We start from the raw sequence: 19,899 nt of genomic DNA, 5'->3' as shown, positions 1-19,899 counted from the left end.
GCAACATTTAAGTATTGTAATGCTCTCACAGCCTCCTGAAACCTTTTGTTTGGTGTGCATTTTTAATTTCTCCTAGCTATTTGGGATCAGTAGGATAAGTACCAAAAACTGAACATTGTCAAAGATAATTAAGTCCCATTGTCCTCAAATGAGATGACAATAAAGCCTCAACACCTTCAAACGAGTGTCTTAGCTTGTTACTGTTGCTAAAATTGGTCAAATTTGTTGCCGTATCAAACTAAAAACATTATTAATCATAAATAAACAAGTTTCAAACATAAAATGTGATCAGGTTTCGGACCTTGTCCACTTTTGTGTCAGGATCTGCTGCAGACTGACTTGGCAGAGATGGCTGCCATCTTGTTTTTACATGAATAGTGTATAATGGTTTTGCTACCACTAGATGCCAATAGGTGTCCATGAACAAGGACAACAGGTCTGAGCTAAGTAGAATGAAATATAAGGTCAGTTAAACCCAAAATGTGATGTCCTTATATAAGGACACAGGGTTCTTTTATGATAGCTGTGTAGCCATCAGTAAGTAACTTCATAGATTTACTTATTCTATACTATATATTTCAAGCCCATTTTCATCCAGCTTATTTGCTTTTACCTTACAATTTATTACAAAGAATTACAACCAATACATTCACAGTATGATAAAAAATAGATACATTAAATACAATAACTGTACAGTTACAGTCTTCCATCTTATAAGCCACCTTTTCTCAAACACATCCTCCCTATTCCTGAGTGTGAGTCACTCTCCATGAATTGTACTTCTTGAATCATACATTTCCATGTTATGAAATCTGGGGGGTTGGTTTTTCCCACCCGTTGGTTAGCTGTTTCAGTGCTGTGATTCTCAAGATTCTGAATAGGTACTTTTCATCTTGACTAAGAGTAGCTGGGGGTTTTCTCAAAATGACACGCTCTGCTTTTGAAGACAGAGATCTTCCATCGACATAAACAGTTTCAACCATTGTGTATTTATTACTCCAGCATTGAGAGCTTGATCTTGTATATTTTGAGAGAATCTCTGGGGTCAGGCAGTATCTCATCTCTCTAAAACTTCAGTAAACACCTGTCTCCATTCTGTATATTATTTGTATTTTCAACTCTTCTTCCAATTTGCATAATATTGGTTGTGTATTCTGTGTACCTTGTAGAATTTCATATACTCTACACATTGTGTTTTTGTGTTTTCCATTATAGCAACTCATAATTTACTTAAATACTGACTTAAGTGTAGTTTTCCCCCCATTTCTGCTAGTTTATACATCTACTCCATTTTATATTGGAGGCAAATATGGCCCTTTTATTCCACTACATTTATTTATTATCTTTAGTTTGGCTGCTAGTTACTTTTCATATTTATATTATTGATGCAAAAATATCAATAGGCAGCTACACGTTTAAAGTGATGTACACATTAATGCATCAATAATTAAAATCCAGTGATATATGAGTATGAAATGGGCCTTTCTGCATGATGAGTGCTTTCACTTTTGCTATTTGTTTTTGTTCTTTTACTCAAGCAAGATTTGAATGCAAGACTTGTAACAGAGTATTTCTACACTGTAGTATTACTTTTACTTAAGTAAAAAATCAGAATATCTTTTCCAGCATCGGTAGCCTTCACACCCAACATTTGGATCCTGATTTGGGCCACTCTAAACTCAAACTATACTTATGCAGTCATTAATAATTCGGTCCTTCCTGTTCTATGGTGCTAATTATGTATTGCAGTTTGTGTCTTGAATTTTTCTGTCTTTTTTTTTTTTTTTGCTGGGTCTGTTGTATCTTAATGCCCAGCTAGCTAGGGACGGACATTGTAAAGTAGCTTAGGCTGTAAATACAGTGGTGTGTGGCATTTATGTATGCTACATACTGGTCCCTATATGAACAAAATAGAATAAAATAAAGTTAAAAAAAAGAAAAAAAAAGAAACACAATAAAATAAAATAGAATAAAATAAAGTAAAATAAAATAAAATAAAATAAAATAAAATAAAATAAAACAATACAAAATGGACTAAAATAAAATACCATTAATGCTAATACAATATCTTGTTGTAGTAGGCATAATATAAATAAGTGGAAAAACAATGTCTTAATTTTTCACTTTTATTCAAATAGGCAAATTAAGAAACAATATTTACAGTAATGGCCTGCTGATCTTTAACATTGTGTATTAAATTTCCAGCATGCATTAATAATAATGTAGTCATCATCACTATATCAAGAGTAGTGGTTACAAGATAATTTCATTAATACGAAAATAAGTCTAGCAAATAATATAAATTAGAGTAAGGGTATCACATGGGAAGCATAAAAAGTGACCTACATCCTAAACCACCGCTCTACCTCACAGAATACATTCATGTTAAAATACTGACAAATTAAATGACAACATAGTATATTCAGATCTATTAAATGAGATCTAATTCTGCCTGATAGCAAGATCGTCATAAATATCTGTTGAGTCATGAATGTCATTTCTGTCTCCAAAGCAGCAACAGTAAAATCCCCTTAGCTGAATTCTCCTTGTGTGTCCAATGTGGTCATCTGATCCCGTCTCAAGATCTCTTGTTTCAAACACCTAAAGTAAAAGTGAAAGAAGATGCTGGTTAAGATGCAGGGTAAAGAGACACCATGTGCACTTCAGAGTCCCCCTTATACCTTTGGTCTTGGCCTTGACAATGAACTGCTTGCTCCTCTTCTCCAGTGGATTGGAGGCAGTGCAGGTGTAGGTCCCTGGCTGCAGTGAGGAGGAGGTAAGAACTGCTTCATCCTCCATCCTCTCCTGAATGGGATTGGAGGATTGCCAGCTGTACATGGGTGTGGGGTTTCCTATGGCAGTGCAGTTTAAGGTCAGTTCGGCACCTGCTATAAGGTCCAAGACCTCTGGCTCGGGACTGGGGAACGTTGGGGCAACTAGAGCAAAGACCACAGAGATTAGATGCACCATCTTTAAAGCTGTAGTTGGTCACTTTTATAAACATAACTCAGGAAAAAACATACAAAAGAACTCTGTCAGATAGCGTCATGACTTACAGTACACAGAGGCATTAAGAGGCTCCGAGGTTACAGTAGGAGGTGGTTGTGGTCCCTCTGGTCCGAGCTCCAGCTCCGCTACGCACCTGTACTGTGCTCCGTTCTCGGCTTTGGTTGGCGTGACCATGAGGATAGAGGACACTTGTACAGGTGAGGGAGATGTGAGGTCGGAGAAGGAGTGGTTATAGACCTCCGTCTGCTCCTTGTACCACCTCAGGGTGAGGTACTGAACAGGTGCAATATTCTGCACCTCGCAGAGCAGCTGGTACTCTTTCCCTTCAACCATGGGGCCGGTGTGGTTCACAGGCCTGATCGAAACGCTGTCTGGAGTTTCTAAATAAATGATAATACACAAAGCACATGTCAAACAGGTTTATGTCAGTCATCCATGTCTACACTGTGTAAGCATAGGTGGATTATGAGACAATGTGCCCTGGGTATGCAAAGGGTGCAAACATCAGTCCTGCACAGGAGCAAGACACACAGACTTTGTGGTGGTTTTGCTTGTCTTCTTAGTAATTATGCATGTTTTTGTGGGGTTTTTTTGTCTCCTTGTTGTTATTTTGTGTCTCTTTGTGGTTGTTTTGAGTCTTTGTGTAGCCATTTGGGTCACTTTTCAGGTAAATTTCTGTCTTTTGTGGTATTTTTTAGTCAATTTCTGTCATATTGTGGTAATTTTGTGTCTCCTTGTGGTTGTTTTCTGTCTCCTTGTGGTTGTTTTGTGTCTTTTTGCAGTGATTTTGGTTACTTAAAGATACATTTCTGTCTTATTGAGGTCATTTTGTGTCTTTTTTAGTCATTTTGAGTCACTTCATAGTCATTTTGTGTCTCCGTGTGGTTGTTTAGTGTCTTTTTGTAATCATTTGGGTCACTTTAAGGTAAATTTCTGTCTCATTGAGGTCATTATGTTTCTTTTTTGGTAATTTTGAGTCACTTCATAGTCATTTTGTTTCTCCTTGTTGTTATTTTGTGTCTATTTTTGGTCATTTTGTGTCTCATTGTGCTTGTTTTGTTTCTTTTTGTAGTCATTTAAGTCACTTTGAGGTATTTTTCTGTCTTATTGCGGTGATTTTGAGTCTTTTTGTGGTATTTTTTTGTCAATTGGTGTTTTTTTTTTGTAGTCATTTTGTGTCTTCTTGTGGTTGCTTTGTGTCTTTTTGTAGTCATTTGGATCACTTTGAGGTCATTTTCTGTCTTACTTAAGTGATTTTGTGTCTTCTGGTGGTATGTTTTGTATTTTGTTTGCACAATTTCTTTCATTTTGTCGTCATTTTGTGTCTCCTTGTGGTTGTTTTGTTTCTTTTTGTAGTCATTTGGGTCACTTTAAAGTAAATTTCTGTCTATTTCTGTCTTGCTGAGGTTATTTTGTGTCTTTTTGTGGTATTTCTTTGATCAATTTCTGTCACTTTGCAGTCATTTTGTGTCTCCTTGTGATTGTTTTGTTTCTTTTTGTAGACAGTTAGGTCACTTTGAGGTAATTTTCTGTCTTATTGAGGTGATTTTGTGTCTTTCTTTGGTATGTTTGTATTTTATTTGCTCAATTCCTGACACTTTGTTGTCATTTTGTGTATCTTTGTGGTTGTGTTGTTCATTTTGTAGTTATTTTCCATTTCTTTGTATCTCTTTCTGGTCTTTTCGTGTCTCTATATGGTCATGTTGAGTCTCTCTCTAGTCAGCACGTGATAATTTCAGTGACATTTTGCAAGTGAAGGCCAGGGAGGGGGCCCTGACACTCAGGGCCCTTGGGCCTGTGCCCTGTAGTATCGTGTGTAGGCTCATAAAACAGCAGTTAACTTACTGTAGAGGACGAGGTTGAGTTTTTCCTCACACTGTCTCGGAGCTGTGAAAAACACACCATAGCAGATCGGCTCCTCTATCCAGTCAATGAGACTGTCCACCTTCCACTGGACGGACAGGTCCTGCTGAGTGTGCGCGGCGCTGATGGCCGACTCCCAGCCCAGGACGCGCACCGGGCGAGCGGCCTCGCAGCTGACCGACACCGGCTCCCCAAAACCCACCACGACCCTGGAGGGCTTGAGGATGAGGGAGCAGCCTTCACCTGACACTGAGACACACAGCAGCAGTCATTATAGCAGCAGGTGCCACCACCACTACCACCAGCTTCTTTCCACTTGGAGCACTTTCATTTTTACGCAGGCTGTGGCGATTATGTAACCCTGTTCTAACACACAGGGAAGCCACAAGAAATACATCGGGGATTGGCTTTATTTCTAAAATACTCCTGTCTATAATAATGAACATAAATATGTTTAACTCGCAACAGGATGTGTACTTTACAGGCCCATGTTTAACTCCTATCACGTTATAATTTTGGTTGCGGAATATAGTGTCGCCATTCAAACACAAACAAACATATTTTTAGGCTACAAAAATCTATAACACACCACAGTCTTTAAAATGAAAAACAAACCAATGCTTTATCTTGTTGTTGCACTGTTAATCGCTCCCACATTCATATTATCACCGACTAGAGGTCATAGTTTGCCTGCTGCACCACTATTTTCATAAGACAATTACCGCACCAAACTCAGCAAGTGAGAAAAAACACTACTTCTTACCTGAGTAAAACATGCAAAGCGTCAGAATCCATTTGAGAAACTTGTTCTCCATGTTATTTCCTGCACCGAGCCGTCGATTAACGGGCGAGAGCGAGCAAAAATTCCAACTTGAACAAGCTTGGCAACTCTGCAGGGAACTATGTTGGAACAAAAGGGCCCCCTTTCTCCCAGCTGACTTTGGGGGTGGGGGGTAAAAGGGAAAGAGGGAAATTTAACAGGTGGCAGGCCTCTGAAAAACATAGTTCAATCCTTTGTACTGCATTGATCTTGTGAGCATTTTAACAGGAAATCAAACACCACAGTGAGTGTCCCACCAGGAGGAATGTGGATATACAACAGGCCTGCCACATGAGCATGTTTACAGTGTGGAGATAACATTGTGCTCAAGATACAAGAGAACTCAAGCTTCCATTTTCATGTTTGGTTTATTAGAATTTATGCAGAGACAAATGTGGTTGTCACTTTCATGTTTACATCTCCAAAACATTTACAATAACTGAGAGACCATCCAGCTCCTGCAGCCTTTTCCTCTCTAAACTGACAGAATAACCTTTGACTCCAGAAAAAATAGACATAAATCTAAACTAGACATTTATTATATTGAGTAAAGGGTATGTTTTATCCTCTCTACATTCCAGTCTTGGGTATGATCATGTTTCAAACCAAAGATTTTTATCTTGATTCACCGTCTTGTCATGACTGGCTGTGAACAAAACCATGTTCTCAGTTCGGCTTGTACACTTGTCTCCATTTGCCTCTGAACTCCCAAGGCTTTGTGAAATCCCAGCAGGCAGGCAGTGTTGGTGCAGCATGTAGCTTGTAAGTCTCACACTGTGACTAGAATGCAACACAGCGTATCCGCTCTGACCGCAAATGCAAAGTGCAAGTGAGCGAGTAATCGGATGCTTCTCGGTGTATTCATGGGGAGCGCAGCTGGGAATCTCAATGTACAGATTACAGCTCACGCTCGCTTCACTTCAGATACACTCCTCTCTCTTCTAGTTCTCCGGAGAAATATGTAGCTTGTATCTGTGTCTATAATAAAACTTTTTTTTTTAACTCCATGACAAATTGGGCAACATCCTCTCTGCCAGGTTGTCATGGCAACACAGTCAGGCATACACAAACAGTGCTTTCTGGCAGAGCCCTCAGTGGGAATGACAGGGACTGAACATAAAGAACATGGTGTCAGAAAAAAAGGCTTATATTGGCAACCGTGGGCAGGATAGCAAATGCTCTCCTTTACATTCACTTTGTGCAGTGCTAATTAGTATGGCAGCCTGAGCACTGTATAATGTAAGCCCGACTGAAAGAGAGGGAGAAAGTTGGAGAGAGGTCCAAGATGTTGACAAAAGGTGGCAGTGAAAACATAGTCATGAAAGACACTGGTTTGACTTTGCCTCGATCAGTATTCTGCCTAAGGATGTCACTGACGGAGGAGTCGACTAGAATTTAACAACCAAAGCATAAGCACAAAATGTATTCACATTTTAAGTTATACCCTTTTTCCAATTGATTCAACTCGCATAAAAAAGACTACACATGGAAATCAGCTTCTTTCTCTTTTTTTTTACTGGCAAATTACACAAACTGTCCAATACATAATTGACTGGCTCATGTTTGGGCAATTAAAAAAAAAAAAGCATCTAATTGTCTCTAGCAAATGAAATTGATGGTACACAATAGAAATGGCATGGTCAGTATTCTCAGTGCAAACATAATTCAACATTCCAGAGCTGTACCAGCGCGTAAAAAAAATATCATTTGGTAAAAAATTATCTTGCAGAACATGAAATGAGTAGAATTCATCCATACAATAACAATAAAAACCTAGCACTATCAACACTGTGCCCAGCTGCAGTTGTCAGAGCACACTCAAGTAATTACTGGAGCTGTATCGTTGTGTCTAGAAAGTATGTCGTATAAAATTAAACAGCTAAATATACCTGAGTGGATGAAAATGCCGTTTGGATCTATTGTGCTGTTTGTAGAATCAAAAAATGAGTACCAAAGCAAGCAATGCAAAAAACAAACAATGGCTGCTGAATCAGTACTGTTTAGACACATTCAAGCATGAATAACCATGATTATGACTTACTAGACATATTCAGTAATAAAAACAGGAGTGCAGCTACTGACTGACCAAAGGCATAACCCAAGTGTTAGTTTTTTGGCCACATGCAGGCAGAACTTTCCAACAAGCTGTCAAACCCACTGTCCTTACCTATAATGTGCTTATAAATGTATTGTATCCACTCTCATGTCTTTCCATGTTCAGATTTCATTAGTTGCTTGGGAGCTGGAAAGGCAGCATACAGTGGGTTTTGCTGGAAACCACTTCCTGCTGGTGGCTGATGAGAGCAGCTCAGATTGACCCATGCAGCAAATTTGCTGGCCACAAAACAAAAACAGCTTAAAGAGCTAATTAGAGGTTTGCATTAATGCTCCTGGGTCCCGCAGTAATTTGATTCAGTCAGTGTTTGCATGCACCCATGTAACCAGATTAAAGTCAGCTTTTTATATTTGCACAGTTAGGACACAGATTTCAGACAGCGAAAGCGCACTGCTGTGACACCACAGTGGCACAATCAAAGGAGAGTACAAAATAATACCATCTTAAGTCAGACTAAAACTGAAACTCAAACAAAGTAGCCTGTAGAAGTCTAAATGCGGGGCGAAGCAGTCAGGAAGCAGCATCATTACAAAACTTAAAATAAGTGAGTTATGCTTCCAGATATTATTTTGGGGCTGTGCTGCAGGAATACACACATTTACAGTAACCAGGCTACTGCAGTGTATGTTAATGTGCTCTCATTATCTGTGTATCCTGTTTTTTTTCCTAAATAACATAATAACTTGTTAGTAAAACAATATTGATGAGTGGCACTTCAAAGACAGTTCATAGAATTATGCATTCTTAAAGCTGCAGCGGCCAGGCGCGAGCAGAAGTCTGCCAACTGAGCACGCAGAGCAGATCATGCTCACACGCCTTAAAGAAGTGATATCCAAGCACAAAAAAAAACATTAAAAAAGGCACCATGTTCATCAAAGCCATGCTAAATTTAATTTAAAAAAAGTCGTCCTCATACAGGTCCCGATGAGGTAGGCTGTCCTTTGAGATAGCTGCCTTTGTTGCAAGAAAACGTTCCTTCAGGTGTCACAAAAAAAACACCGCTGATGAGGAGCAGGACTCCCAGGGCCGTAAATCCTCCAACCAAGGCTGCGAAGGTTGTGCGATCCCCTGTGGGAGACGGGAGTTTTTGTTACATTCTCTCTCTCAGCTCATCTGACACTCTGCTCTTGCAGCAAAAGTGTGCCTTTTTGTTTGCGATAAACCACACATGCCAAAATAAAGATTAGAGCAAGGAACACAGCCATTAAAATCCCAGCAGTGGTTCCAGCGTGACTACCTGATGGAGAACATGGAGGGGTTATAGAATAATTAACACTGCAAGACAATGATGGAGTAAAACAAGCTGATAAACTTTGGTGATGATATCTTACTTGGACCTTCGACGACAGTGAAATATTTGGTCTTGGTGCCCTGGGTGTTTGACGCTGTGCAGTGGTAGGTCCCTGGAAGCTCAAAGGATGGGGTCAGAATGGCTTGACTCTCATCTTGCTTTGTATTTGTCCGTTGTACTGAATGTGGGAAATGCCAGCTGTATACCGGCGTTGGGTTTCCTGTAGCAGTGCAATCTAAAATGATTTTAGTACCATCTGAGATTTCCAGCGTCTCATTTTCAGGCTGGGTGAAGGCGGGGGAATCTGAGGAAATACATGAAATTTGAATACAGACAGAGAGAGACAAACAAATAGAAATGAATACACAATCAGAGAAGGGCAAAACACACCCAATACTATCTTACAAATCCAACAACTGTGCACTTGCCGAATTCGAGCTCATAGATCACATGATTCCTTTCTATGCAACTACTGGCGAATCTCATTCAGGGAGCCCTATTTAAACTGCCCTGGTCTGCCTCCTGTTGCTGCTTCCTCTGCAAGCCGCTTTGCAACCCACCTCCACCCCAGCTCCTCCTTTTCATGCTGTGTCTGACTTATCAGTGTCATTTCTGTTTGTCATTGATGCTGCTCTGTTCTGTTCCTGGGGGTCTTTGCTGCTGCTCTCCCTGCCTTAGGCTTTTCATGTAGGCGCATGGAAGGGCAGGGAGGTTTGCTCTCCATACCTCAGGCTTTCCTCATTTGCAAGTGGAAAGGCAGACAGGTGTGCACTCTCTGCCTTAGGTGTTCCACGTAGGCACGTGGAAGAGGCTTTCTGCGTAGGCCTGAGGAAAGGCAGAGAGGCCCCAGAACAGCGCCATACCGTCAAATATAACACTGCAAATGGAAATAAAGTTTACTTTGACCAAAGTTTTCCTGACTGAAATGCTGCCTAGGACAGAGAGGAGAGAGCTACAGGAGGAGGGTGTATTTTCAAATCCTGCCATTTTCTTTTTGTCCTTTGCCAGATTTCTGCCTACCCCAGTTTTAAATCAAGATGGCATTAAAAACTTACACAGTACAGTCACTTCTTGTGGCTTTGATTGGACCGTGGGCATATTTGGTACTGATGGCGAAAGGTCCAGCTTTGCTTCACACCAGAACTCAGTTCCATTGTCTCCTCTTTGGGCGGTCAGATCGAAGGCAGATGATATATTGACTGGAAATTGACTGGACCCCTCACGTTTCTCCGTATAGATGATCTGACCCCCTTTATACCAGTGCACAGAGACATTTGCTACTGGTGCAACATTAACAATGTGACACCACATGCGATACTTCTCTCCCTCGATCATGGGGCCCAACTGACCCGGCTGAGTCATCGACACACTGTCTGGCATTTCTGTATTTAAAAAAAACAAAAGTGTAAAGATGTTCAACGAAAAGCATTCAACATCAAAAGTACTGAACGGTCAAAAACGACAAGGAGCATGTTCGGCAATTTCAGATAAAGTAAAGGGCCACTTACTGTACACAGTGACTGGTAGGGAGTCTACACACTGAGTACCATCATGGAGATTGATGAAGCACATTGGTCCAACATCCCAATGTGCCACAGAGTCTACTTTGAAGAGAACAGATGACACCCCTTCTTGAAGTCCTGCTGTTTCGTATATGGACTCCCAGCCCATTGATGCTGTCTGGTTGGATGATGAGCTGCAGCTGGCTGAGAGGGGATCTCCAAATCTCACCACAGCACTTGAAGGGCTCATCTCGACTGTGCAGGAGGGACTCACAATCGTTCCTAGAATTACAAAGTATGAATTTAATCTTATATTACAAGCAGCCATGTACAAAACAGTGTTTTATAAATCATTCTAGTTTGGATTTTGACCAAGCAAAGGCTCATGAGACACAGTGAATGAGTTGCAGAGTGATCACCAGGTGAAAAAACAGTAGTTCTTGTCAGATAAATGATCTTACAGATGATTTAAAACGAACTGTCAACAATGTAAATGCATGTTTTAAGTGTAAAACTGTATTTACACTAAATGGGATCCTGCTTTGTCTGGTGTTTGACATTCAGCCCAAGTGTTCACAACAATGTTCACAGAAATCAAACACGTTTTTTGTTAGGTAGGTTTACAAATCCATGTCCTGCATGCTGCTGCCATCTTGCACAACAATGGGATTTTGCAAAATAAAGTTTTCCCCCAAACAAAGTTGCACAAAGACTTAGTAAAGGTCTAAGAAAGCACGGTTAAACTTTAATCCCCGACCATAAATAACAAACCGATGAGCAGACTGATTAAACAATGGGCGTAGGCCACCCAGAGGACTCGACGCTGTAACACTATCGACACGCAAAATGGGACTTAACATGTAACGCTGATGAATAAAAGGCAAACAAACACGACAGACAGTAGTTACCTGTAAGCGATATTAGGGCGCTTAACACGAGGAGCCACTTCATGGTTTCGCCGGTGCGCCGAGCAGAAACACTGTACCACGAAATCAAATATAAAAAAGCTCAAGCAGGTAAACTTCTTTCCAAATCCGTGTCCCTCGTAGATATGCGCTGTGCTTTTCCTTTCACCTGTGACTGAGATCATCGACAGTCCCGAATACAGCACTACCCTGTGGTGCATTAACGTGCTCCTCGTAAAGTCCTACAGGCTGTGGAGTGATGTCGTCTGCAGTGTGATGTGGTCTGCAGTGTGGTCGCTGCTGATTGTGGGACTGTTCTTTACTTGTCAGGGGAGAATTGTGGCTGGGGTGTTTTTTTTCTCCCTGATGCTACAGATATTTTCCCTTAAACCTCCCTGAGTGACTGGCAAAATGCACGACCCTCCCTCCACCATAAATTAGTAGTTACATTTTAAAACCCTACCCTTTGATGTTTGAAAGTTAAGTGTAAGAAGACGACGATATCCTGAAGGTGGCCTCGCTTTTTTAACTTTTGTCATGCATAAATTGATTTTGGATTATAATGTAAAATGATCGAAATCTAAAAGAATTGAGGATTATAATTTAGAGCGGTGGTTCCCAACCGGGGGGACGTGACCCCCTCAGGAGGGTGCCAAAGAGCCACAGGGGGGGTCAGGAAGCCCTCTTAATTTTAACCCTCTGGAGTCGATGAACACGCCAGTGCTTCCAAATCACATGATTGATTTAAGATGACGTAGCAGCAAGACGCAGCCTCCTTTCAACTTGTGTCGAAACTTCAAACTATGTACCAGTTTTAAATCATGTTGATTGGCAAAGTAAAACCAGACTTATAATAAATAATTTACACTGTGCTTTTTCCTGAATATTGTCGTCACGTTTGGTGCAGGGAGAACCAGTAAAAATGAGAAGAAAAAAAACATGACACCCCCTTTCCTATTGGTGGTGTGTGTAAACCCATCAATAATTTCTGTTTTTACAGTTTCTGGCTGTAAATGATGAATGACACACCTTCAAAAATTACATAAATTCAAAATACAGCCATTTAAAGTTGTGTGCCCATTCCCTAAACCACAATAAAAAAAACATGACACCCTCCCCAGTGCTTAAAAATGATTTGTCAACAACCAGCAGGGCAATAAAGTGAATTCATGTTTCAGTAAACTGTTAACTAACCTTTTTCTACTACATAAATTATACAGCCACACGACTCCCACACACTCCCTACGCCGACAAGGTCACATCCGGCTATTCAGGTGTGAAAATCCCCCTCTTTCCAAGAAGGAAGTAGTTCAGGGATAATTTCTGTAATTGCTGTTTTTCCGACAGCACCGGAAGGCAGCACGGGCAGAGTTCAGCCCGGACAATCCCGCTGGATGCAGTTTAGGCTACAGCACCCCCCTGAGGAATAGGTCCACCAAAACGAAACGATCTGGACTAGTTTTTTCTTTCCTTGTGTGTTGCACAATCGCCAAACACACCCTCAGTGCTCGGGATTTCCACAGATTTGTTCAACAAAGAAAAAACCTGTCTGCTGGAAAGTACAGTAGTGTCCGTGCTGCCCAGGGAAATAAAGATACATGCCTCCTCTGGGTTGGCTTTAAAGGGGAACTACGTCAGTTTTCAAAATTCATACATGTTTTTCCTATTGTCTAAAACAGTCCAAAAATGTTAGTAAACATGAACAACTCTCTCCCAAAAAAACTAACTAAACTCAAATATATGATGTCATGAAGAAAATTCAACCTTTATACTTAATGCAGGGTCTCCACACATTTTCATGGACAACATTTCAAAACTATTCCATGACTTATCAAGGACCCAAAATATATATTTTTCTTGCTGCACTTGCCCGTTATTTTTCAAACATATCAGATTCAAACCCAAATTTCAGCTAACTGGCATACATGAAGGGAGAGACAGAGCACAAGGAGAAAATGAATAAGGGTAAACAAAACTTTGTCACACATTGACGCATCCTGAGACTCAAACTTTTGTTTGGTATGCTTTTTTTAATTTCTCCCAGCTATTTGGGATCAGTAGGACCCAAAAAGTATAAAATACTAAACATTGTCTACAATAATTAAGTCCCAGTGTCCTCAAACGTGATGATAATAAAGTCCCAATGTCTTCACACAAGTTCTTCCTAATTAACAGCGTCTGATCATGTTACTCTTGCTAAAATTGGTCAAATTTGTTGCCATATCAAACTACAAACATTATTAATCATAAATAAACAAGTTTCAACCATTAAGTGTGATCAGGTTTTGGGCTTTGTTCACTTTTGTCTCGTAATCAGCTGCAGAATGACTTGGCAGAGATGGCTGCCATCTTGTTTTTACATAGTGTATTGTGGTCTTACTGCTACTAGATGGCACATAAGTGTCCACAAATGAGGACTACAGGTCCAAGAAAAGTAGAATAAAGTATAAGGTCCAGTAAACCCAAAATGTGATGTCCTCATATGAAGACACAGGGTCTCAGGAGGTTGTCCACGGAGATTAGTGTAACAATTTCATTACACAAAAAGTACATGACTTTTCCAAAACGATTAATTATGTTTGCTTATTCCATGACTTTTCCTGGCCTGGAAAATGTGATTGTGAAATTCCATGACTTTTCCAGGTTTTCCATGACCATGGGAACCCTGTTAATGCCATAAGAAGTTTGAGACATACTTCTCTGGTGTCTAACTTTAAGAGAGAGTAGCTCATGTTTTCAAATACTGATTAAACTTCCCTAGGCCATTAAATAACATATTGGAATTCTTCTTTTAGGTGGTGTTCCCATTTAATAACTATTTAGATATTAACTCCTTGAGATCCCTTTCCCTCTGTCCACCAATTCAGTTTGGCTTTTTTGGCCGATTTTAACTATTGCACAGTGCTATCATAGTTTGAAAACACAACAAAATGAGTCTTGCGTTTCTGATCATAGATTTGTGCATACCAGATATTTTCAGTAAGATTTCAATAATGAAACAGTCTGTTCAAAAAGCCACATTTTTAATATCAAAATACAGTTTTACATCAATGAAATATTTACAGCCGTATTCACAAATGTGTTACAATGTCTTCATGTCCCCATCATCACAGGTCCTTAACCTGAACCCCACAAACTCTTTAAACATTTGCAAAGTTCACATATCTGTCTGCAGTCCATTTTCAATACTCAATTGTTCCATGTTTGCTTTTTCTCGTAAATAAATATGTTTTGAAATTACATAAAATATCATCCTAAATATACAGTTCTGATAGGCATTAGGCTACAACGCCTGCAGTCATTTATACAAAAAAAGCACTCAACTGTGGAACAAGAAAATTTGTCCCTTAAGGCCAGAGCCTGACACAGTATGGCGCAACAAAGCGCCAGGCACAGAGAAGACTACAGAAACAAGTGCAGAGTGGCTTGAGGGGGGGCAATGGGCGCAATGGAAAAAAATGCATAAGCAAAAGTGTTTCCAAATTTAGCAGGGCTCGTCTCGTTTTCACAGATTCAATGTCACACCTTAAGAGAGGCCAGATATTGCGCCCTTCCTGTTATGCTTTGTTCACACTACCAGCGACACAACAACACACCACAATTGACTTTTAACGCTATAAGCTGAGACCCAACATCTGTTGTATGTTTTTGTTACTAGCTGTGTAGTTTAGCTGATGCTATGCTTCTGTGGACTGTGGTGCACACAGGGATGCAATGGGGCGGTGAAATGTGATGTTAAAATGGGGCTCAGATATTGACCAAAACATGGATACTTTTATGACTAAATTCAAACTTTGGATGACGTTAAGTCAAAGTGCATTGTTGCAAGTATTTGACACACCTGAGCCTGTGGCACCGAAACTACATAGCGAGCGCTTGAACAAAACTTTCACGGCAAGTGCGATATTCTAGCTGGTCGCGCTGATACGTTTTCGCTCCTGGTGTGAACACAACATTGGTGTGACTGTTAAAACCACAGCAGCTTCAGGGGTCACCACTTTTGATATGCATGTTCACTTTCTAAAAATATAGATTAAGTGGGGCATATTAAAAAAATCAGGCATTAGTGAAACCAAGGCAAACAAAAAAAACATTCATTATAAACATTATATTCCCTTTGTGCTCATGAAAAAATATAAAAAAAAATATCAATACCTCTGATAAGTCAGAGTCAGATTCTGAGTCCTTACTCCTCTTCTTCTTTCTGTCCAGTGAAAACAGGTAAAATCCAGTAGTAAATATAAAATTATACATCTCAAGCCAAGGTTGCTCAGTCTTATAATTAGACTTCTCCACGAAGGGTAAAATACTCTCTTATGTGAGAAAAATAGATGTGAGGATGACAGAGTGTGTGATCAGTCCAGTGTGAGCCTGCAGGCTGAGTGGTACTCAGGCTTTCATACACTGTAGTTTGTGGTGGCAGAGAGATGCGGCTCATTCAGAGTGGTCAGACTATCCGTCCTGTGCTATCCACAGATGTACTGCTAAGACAGTTTGGTCATAGGAAACTGCATGTCCCAGCCGTTGTGGGCTACGTTGTCACTGTGGGTGTCAAGTTTGGGGTTTTTAAGACTGTAACGGCGCATCTTGGTGTTCTTGTAGTAGATTGAGTAGATGAACAGGAAGACGATGGAGATGGCAACGACTGTGACGGCCACAAATCCGGCTATGAGGGGAAGGTAGTCCTCTGGAATGAAATCAAACAGGCAACATATTAATGTTTGAGAACTTCACAATAAACTACTGTATAAATACATTTCCATCATGCGACACAACATATTCACTACATCTCTGTGAACTTTTATTTCTATAAAATTTTTATTTTTTACCACAGGAAGGTTGAAGATGCACTTCACCATTGGGATGCACATGCACAAATAAAAATGATGAAAAGGATGCGGCTTATCTGCTTATAATGTTATCATATGACCTGCGCTTAGACAGGAAGATAAGGCTGTACTTGTACGATTACTGTGAAAACAGGAAGGCCCTTCTGATGAAAACATCTGACAACAGAAAACAAGTCATATACAAAGAAGCTTAAAGGGAAACGCACATATTTTTGAACCTAGACCATATTTTTCCCATGTTTGTGTCTAAGTGACTAATGGAGAAAACTATTTTTGAAATTTGTCCAGTATTGAGAGAGACTGCTGCAGCTGCAGCAGATAAACAGGCTCGAATGTAATCTCTACAGGCAATTTCACACCTGTAATTTATGACTACTGAAAGTGCTTGCTTTGCCACTGACAGTGTTTGACAACATCACAGAATTGACCCTATAGAGAAATAAGACACTTTTACTTTCTTTTCACTGATCTGTTTGTCAGTGTGTGTAACCAAGTCACGCTCAAGAAGAAATCTCGTTCTGAAATCTCACAGACTTTTCCACACTGTTGAAATCAGCCAAATCTTCAGCCATGACACTGAAAATCTTTTAGATAACACTAAGCTACACTTTGTATACTCTAACACAACACACTCTTCAGTCCACTCCTCTCTCCAACTCTCACTAACATTTCTACCCTTGTTTTTCCTGCAACAATCACCTCTCATGAGATTTCAGAACAACACTTCTCCTTGAGTCAGACTTGGTCACAATTGCCCTTTTTACACAGAGATCAGGCCGCTACAACGTCCCTTTGTAGGGGCCGTACACATGCCGCCTTTTTTGTGCCCTCAAATTCGCTGTTTTCAATGTAGACTTGCGGCAAGCATCGCCAGGAAGAAGATCAGGGGTCCGTTTCACAAAGCAGGTTTAGTGAAAACTCAGAGTCTGTTAACCCTGAAATGAGGGAAACTCTGAGTTTTCCATTTCAAAAAGGGAGGTAACTCAAACCAGAGAAAGAGGGGTAACTCTAGCCTGTTTCAGAGAGAGAGGTAACTTAAGCTCTCGGTCAGTTACCGTAGTAACAGACTCTATGAACCTAACCTGGTCGGGACCAGGTTTTTCTCAATGAACCTCGAGTTTCTCTCTGTCTCCGCCCTCTTTCAGAGCCACACACTCCATTTGATTTCCTCATTCATTCAGTCAGCAGGTGAGTTTTGGCGTAGCCTAGTTCTGCCGTCTGTCATTTAAAAAAATCATTTAAAAAATCAGAGTAAGTATATTAGAAGTCCATTAGGCACAGTAGGTGGCGACTTTTTTCACTAACATGGCATGTCCTTTTGATAACGATCCAGTGGATGAAGGTGCAGCATTACTGCGCAGAGAATTAAATATTCGTCAGGAGATGGTTATCAGACCGCGCATAGATGTTTTAGCATTTCCACACAATTATCTTTTTGAGCGGTACTGTTTCACGTCACAGTCCATCATCTACACAACCTAATCCGTCCTTATTTGCAACATTACCAATCGTAGTCATGCTCTCACATCCCAGCAGATATTGTGTGTTGCGCTCATAGACTGTATAAAAATGCGCTGTGTTTCTTTGCAAATGGAAGTTTTTTGTACAATGTTGGAGACGCTGAGCACTTGAGTAAGGCAACTGTATGCAGGGCGGTCAGAAAAGTGTGCTCGTTTTACGGGCATCTGCCTTCTTTCTGTTGGCTGAGTAGAAGTCTGTGTTAGTTTAAATGGGCTTAATTATTTAACAGAACATGATATAGATGAGAAGACATTTATGTGTGTGAAAACAGCATTATGTTGGGGATAAAACAACTGCACAGCCAAACAGCCACTTAATATTTACTTTACAATGTAAAACATTATCAAAATGAAGTACCCCCATGAGATTATGCCGAGGTCTTACCTGTTTGAACAATGTTTATATATTTCATCCTAAACTGCTGCCAAGTACGCTTCGTCCCGCGGGATTGCACCTAAATGAAATAAATTAATAGGCTACCATTCAAGCAGTTTTCCCCTGTAATATTATTGTGATTGCAAAGGACTACATTTAAACTTATGCATTCTCCCACGCCGTCTCCCTCTCTTTTGCAGCTGCAGCGGTGTTGCACTTCTTTTTGAAAACATGTTCAAACTCGCAGTATGAGCGCATTAAGATTTCTAATTCTAGTGGGGTGAAAAACGCCCTCCCCGTCCCCATTGCCATGGTGACTCGTCGAATCGGGGCTCCATTGATGCTGGCTATTTATAGTTGTGGTGCACGCGCTTAACTCCAGGTGAAACTACTCTGAGTTGATTAAACTGATTCAAATCAGCTGTTCTGGAACCGGAAACTCAGAGTTTCCTATCTCAGAGTAGATCAACTCAGAGTTCAGAATTAGACTCAGAGTTCGTTGAACCTGCTTTGTGAAACGGACCCCAGCTCTGCACTCAGGATTGCAGGTAAACAGACGATGATGAACCTAAGACGAAACCTGCCACTGTGCTCTTGAAAGCTGGCTCAAAAAAGGCACAAAAGTAGCGCCCTGCACCCTACCTCGCATTTTCCAGGCACTTTAAGACGCGGCATGTGTTTGGCCCCTTCAGCTTTTGGAACACAGCAGCACACACCTCGTGTCATGTGACAAGGACCAACCAATCACAGGCAACCGATATCATTCCCTTCTTCCGTAAATAATATGGAAATAATATGGTGAAGGGCCACCAAAGCTTTTCATCTGTCCCACAGACGATAGGCCTACACACATATTAACAGCGAATGAAAGAAGATCAGCTCTGCACTCAGAGGTAAATAGGATCTGATACAGTGCTTGTTAAGGTTGCTTACCAACCTCAGACAGCGCTCGTCATTTCCCAGGTGGTTAAAGATGCGGCATGTGTAGGGCCCCTTATGCCTTCTTTGTATTTTTACACAGAACCAAACAACAGTGGCATCTTTCCTCTCCATTTTGTTATTTTAGACAGCATGCCGGCATTGCAGGATCGAAGAAGGCGTGATGGGCATGACATGTAACACAACAGCATCGGCCTCTATCGTGACATATAACATTAGCATCAGCAGTGCTGTACAAACAATAACAATGGCAGAACATGCCAATAACAATCATTGACCTTCTCTGTTAAATGGCAGCTAATCTTGTCCTCTGCTCGGCAGATAGGGAGCTCCCGGACCTCACTGATTTTAGACTTTGCTTACATTTTCAGCCACTGTTTCTCTTCTTTGAGTTAGCTGCTAACTGCTAACAGCTGCTTTTTAAATCTCCGGTGGCGGGTCGCACGTATAACATGTTGTCAAAACATCACATGCTGGCTTTTCAGTTTATACAGGAATCATTTCGGCACTGTAACAACCTCCGTTCTTGGTTCAGAGGTGAGAACTCTGTCTCCCAATTCCTGGATCGTACCTTTTATACTGAACAGCAAAGCGGAATAACGGCATGATATTCCCGCCTTGAGTGTAAAAGGGGCTAATATCAAACAGAGCAGCGAAAGATGAGGAAAAAGTTTAATTTCTCTGTCTTTCTTGTAATGTTGTCAGGCA

At 40.6% G+C, this 19,899-nt stretch overlaps 1 protein-coding gene across 1 annotated transcript in view; it reads right to left on the bottom strand.

Moving 5' to 3' along the window:
- Window positions 1–2,124: 2,124 nt before the first annotated feature.
- LOC117268330 (hemicentin-1) overlaps window positions 2,125–19,899 on the bottom strand; it is a 32,763-nt gene continuing 14,988 nt past the window's right edge. The window contains exons 11-22 of the mRNA XM_078161664.1: window positions 15,992–16,193; window positions 13,887–13,891; window positions 11,510–11,608; window positions 10,608–10,883; window positions 10,155–10,481; window positions 9,140–9,403; window positions 8,721–8,876; window positions 5,636–5,845; window positions 4,855–5,121; window positions 3,057–3,389; window positions 2,682–2,936; window positions 2,125–2,601 (exon numbers count right to left, since the gene is read on the bottom strand). Coding sequence (XP_078017790.1) covers window positions 2,594–2,601; window positions 2,682–2,936; window positions 3,057–3,389; window positions 4,855–5,121; window positions 5,636–5,845; window positions 8,721–8,876; window positions 9,140–9,403; window positions 10,155–10,481; window positions 10,608–10,883; window positions 11,510–11,608; window positions 13,887–13,891; window positions 15,992–16,193 — 2,402 coding nt within the window. The 3' untranslated portion in view covers window positions 2,125–2,593. The remainder of the gene's footprint in view (window positions 2,602–2,681; window positions 2,937–3,056; window positions 3,390–4,854; window positions 5,122–5,635; window positions 5,846–8,720; window positions 8,877–9,139; window positions 9,404–10,154; window positions 10,482–10,607; window positions 10,884–11,509; window positions 11,609–13,886; window positions 13,892–15,991; window positions 16,194–19,899) is intronic.

The sequence above is a fragment of the Epinephelus lanceolatus genome, chromosome 18, assembly GCF_041903045.1.
Source record: "Epinephelus lanceolatus isolate andai-2023 chromosome 18, ASM4190304v1, whole genome shotgun sequence".
NCBI lineage: Eukaryota > Metazoa > Chordata > Actinopteri > Perciformes > Serranidae > Epinephelus > Epinephelus lanceolatus.
Note: the sequence above shows the minus strand (reverse complement) of the source record. Positions and strands in the feature narration are given on the sequence as shown.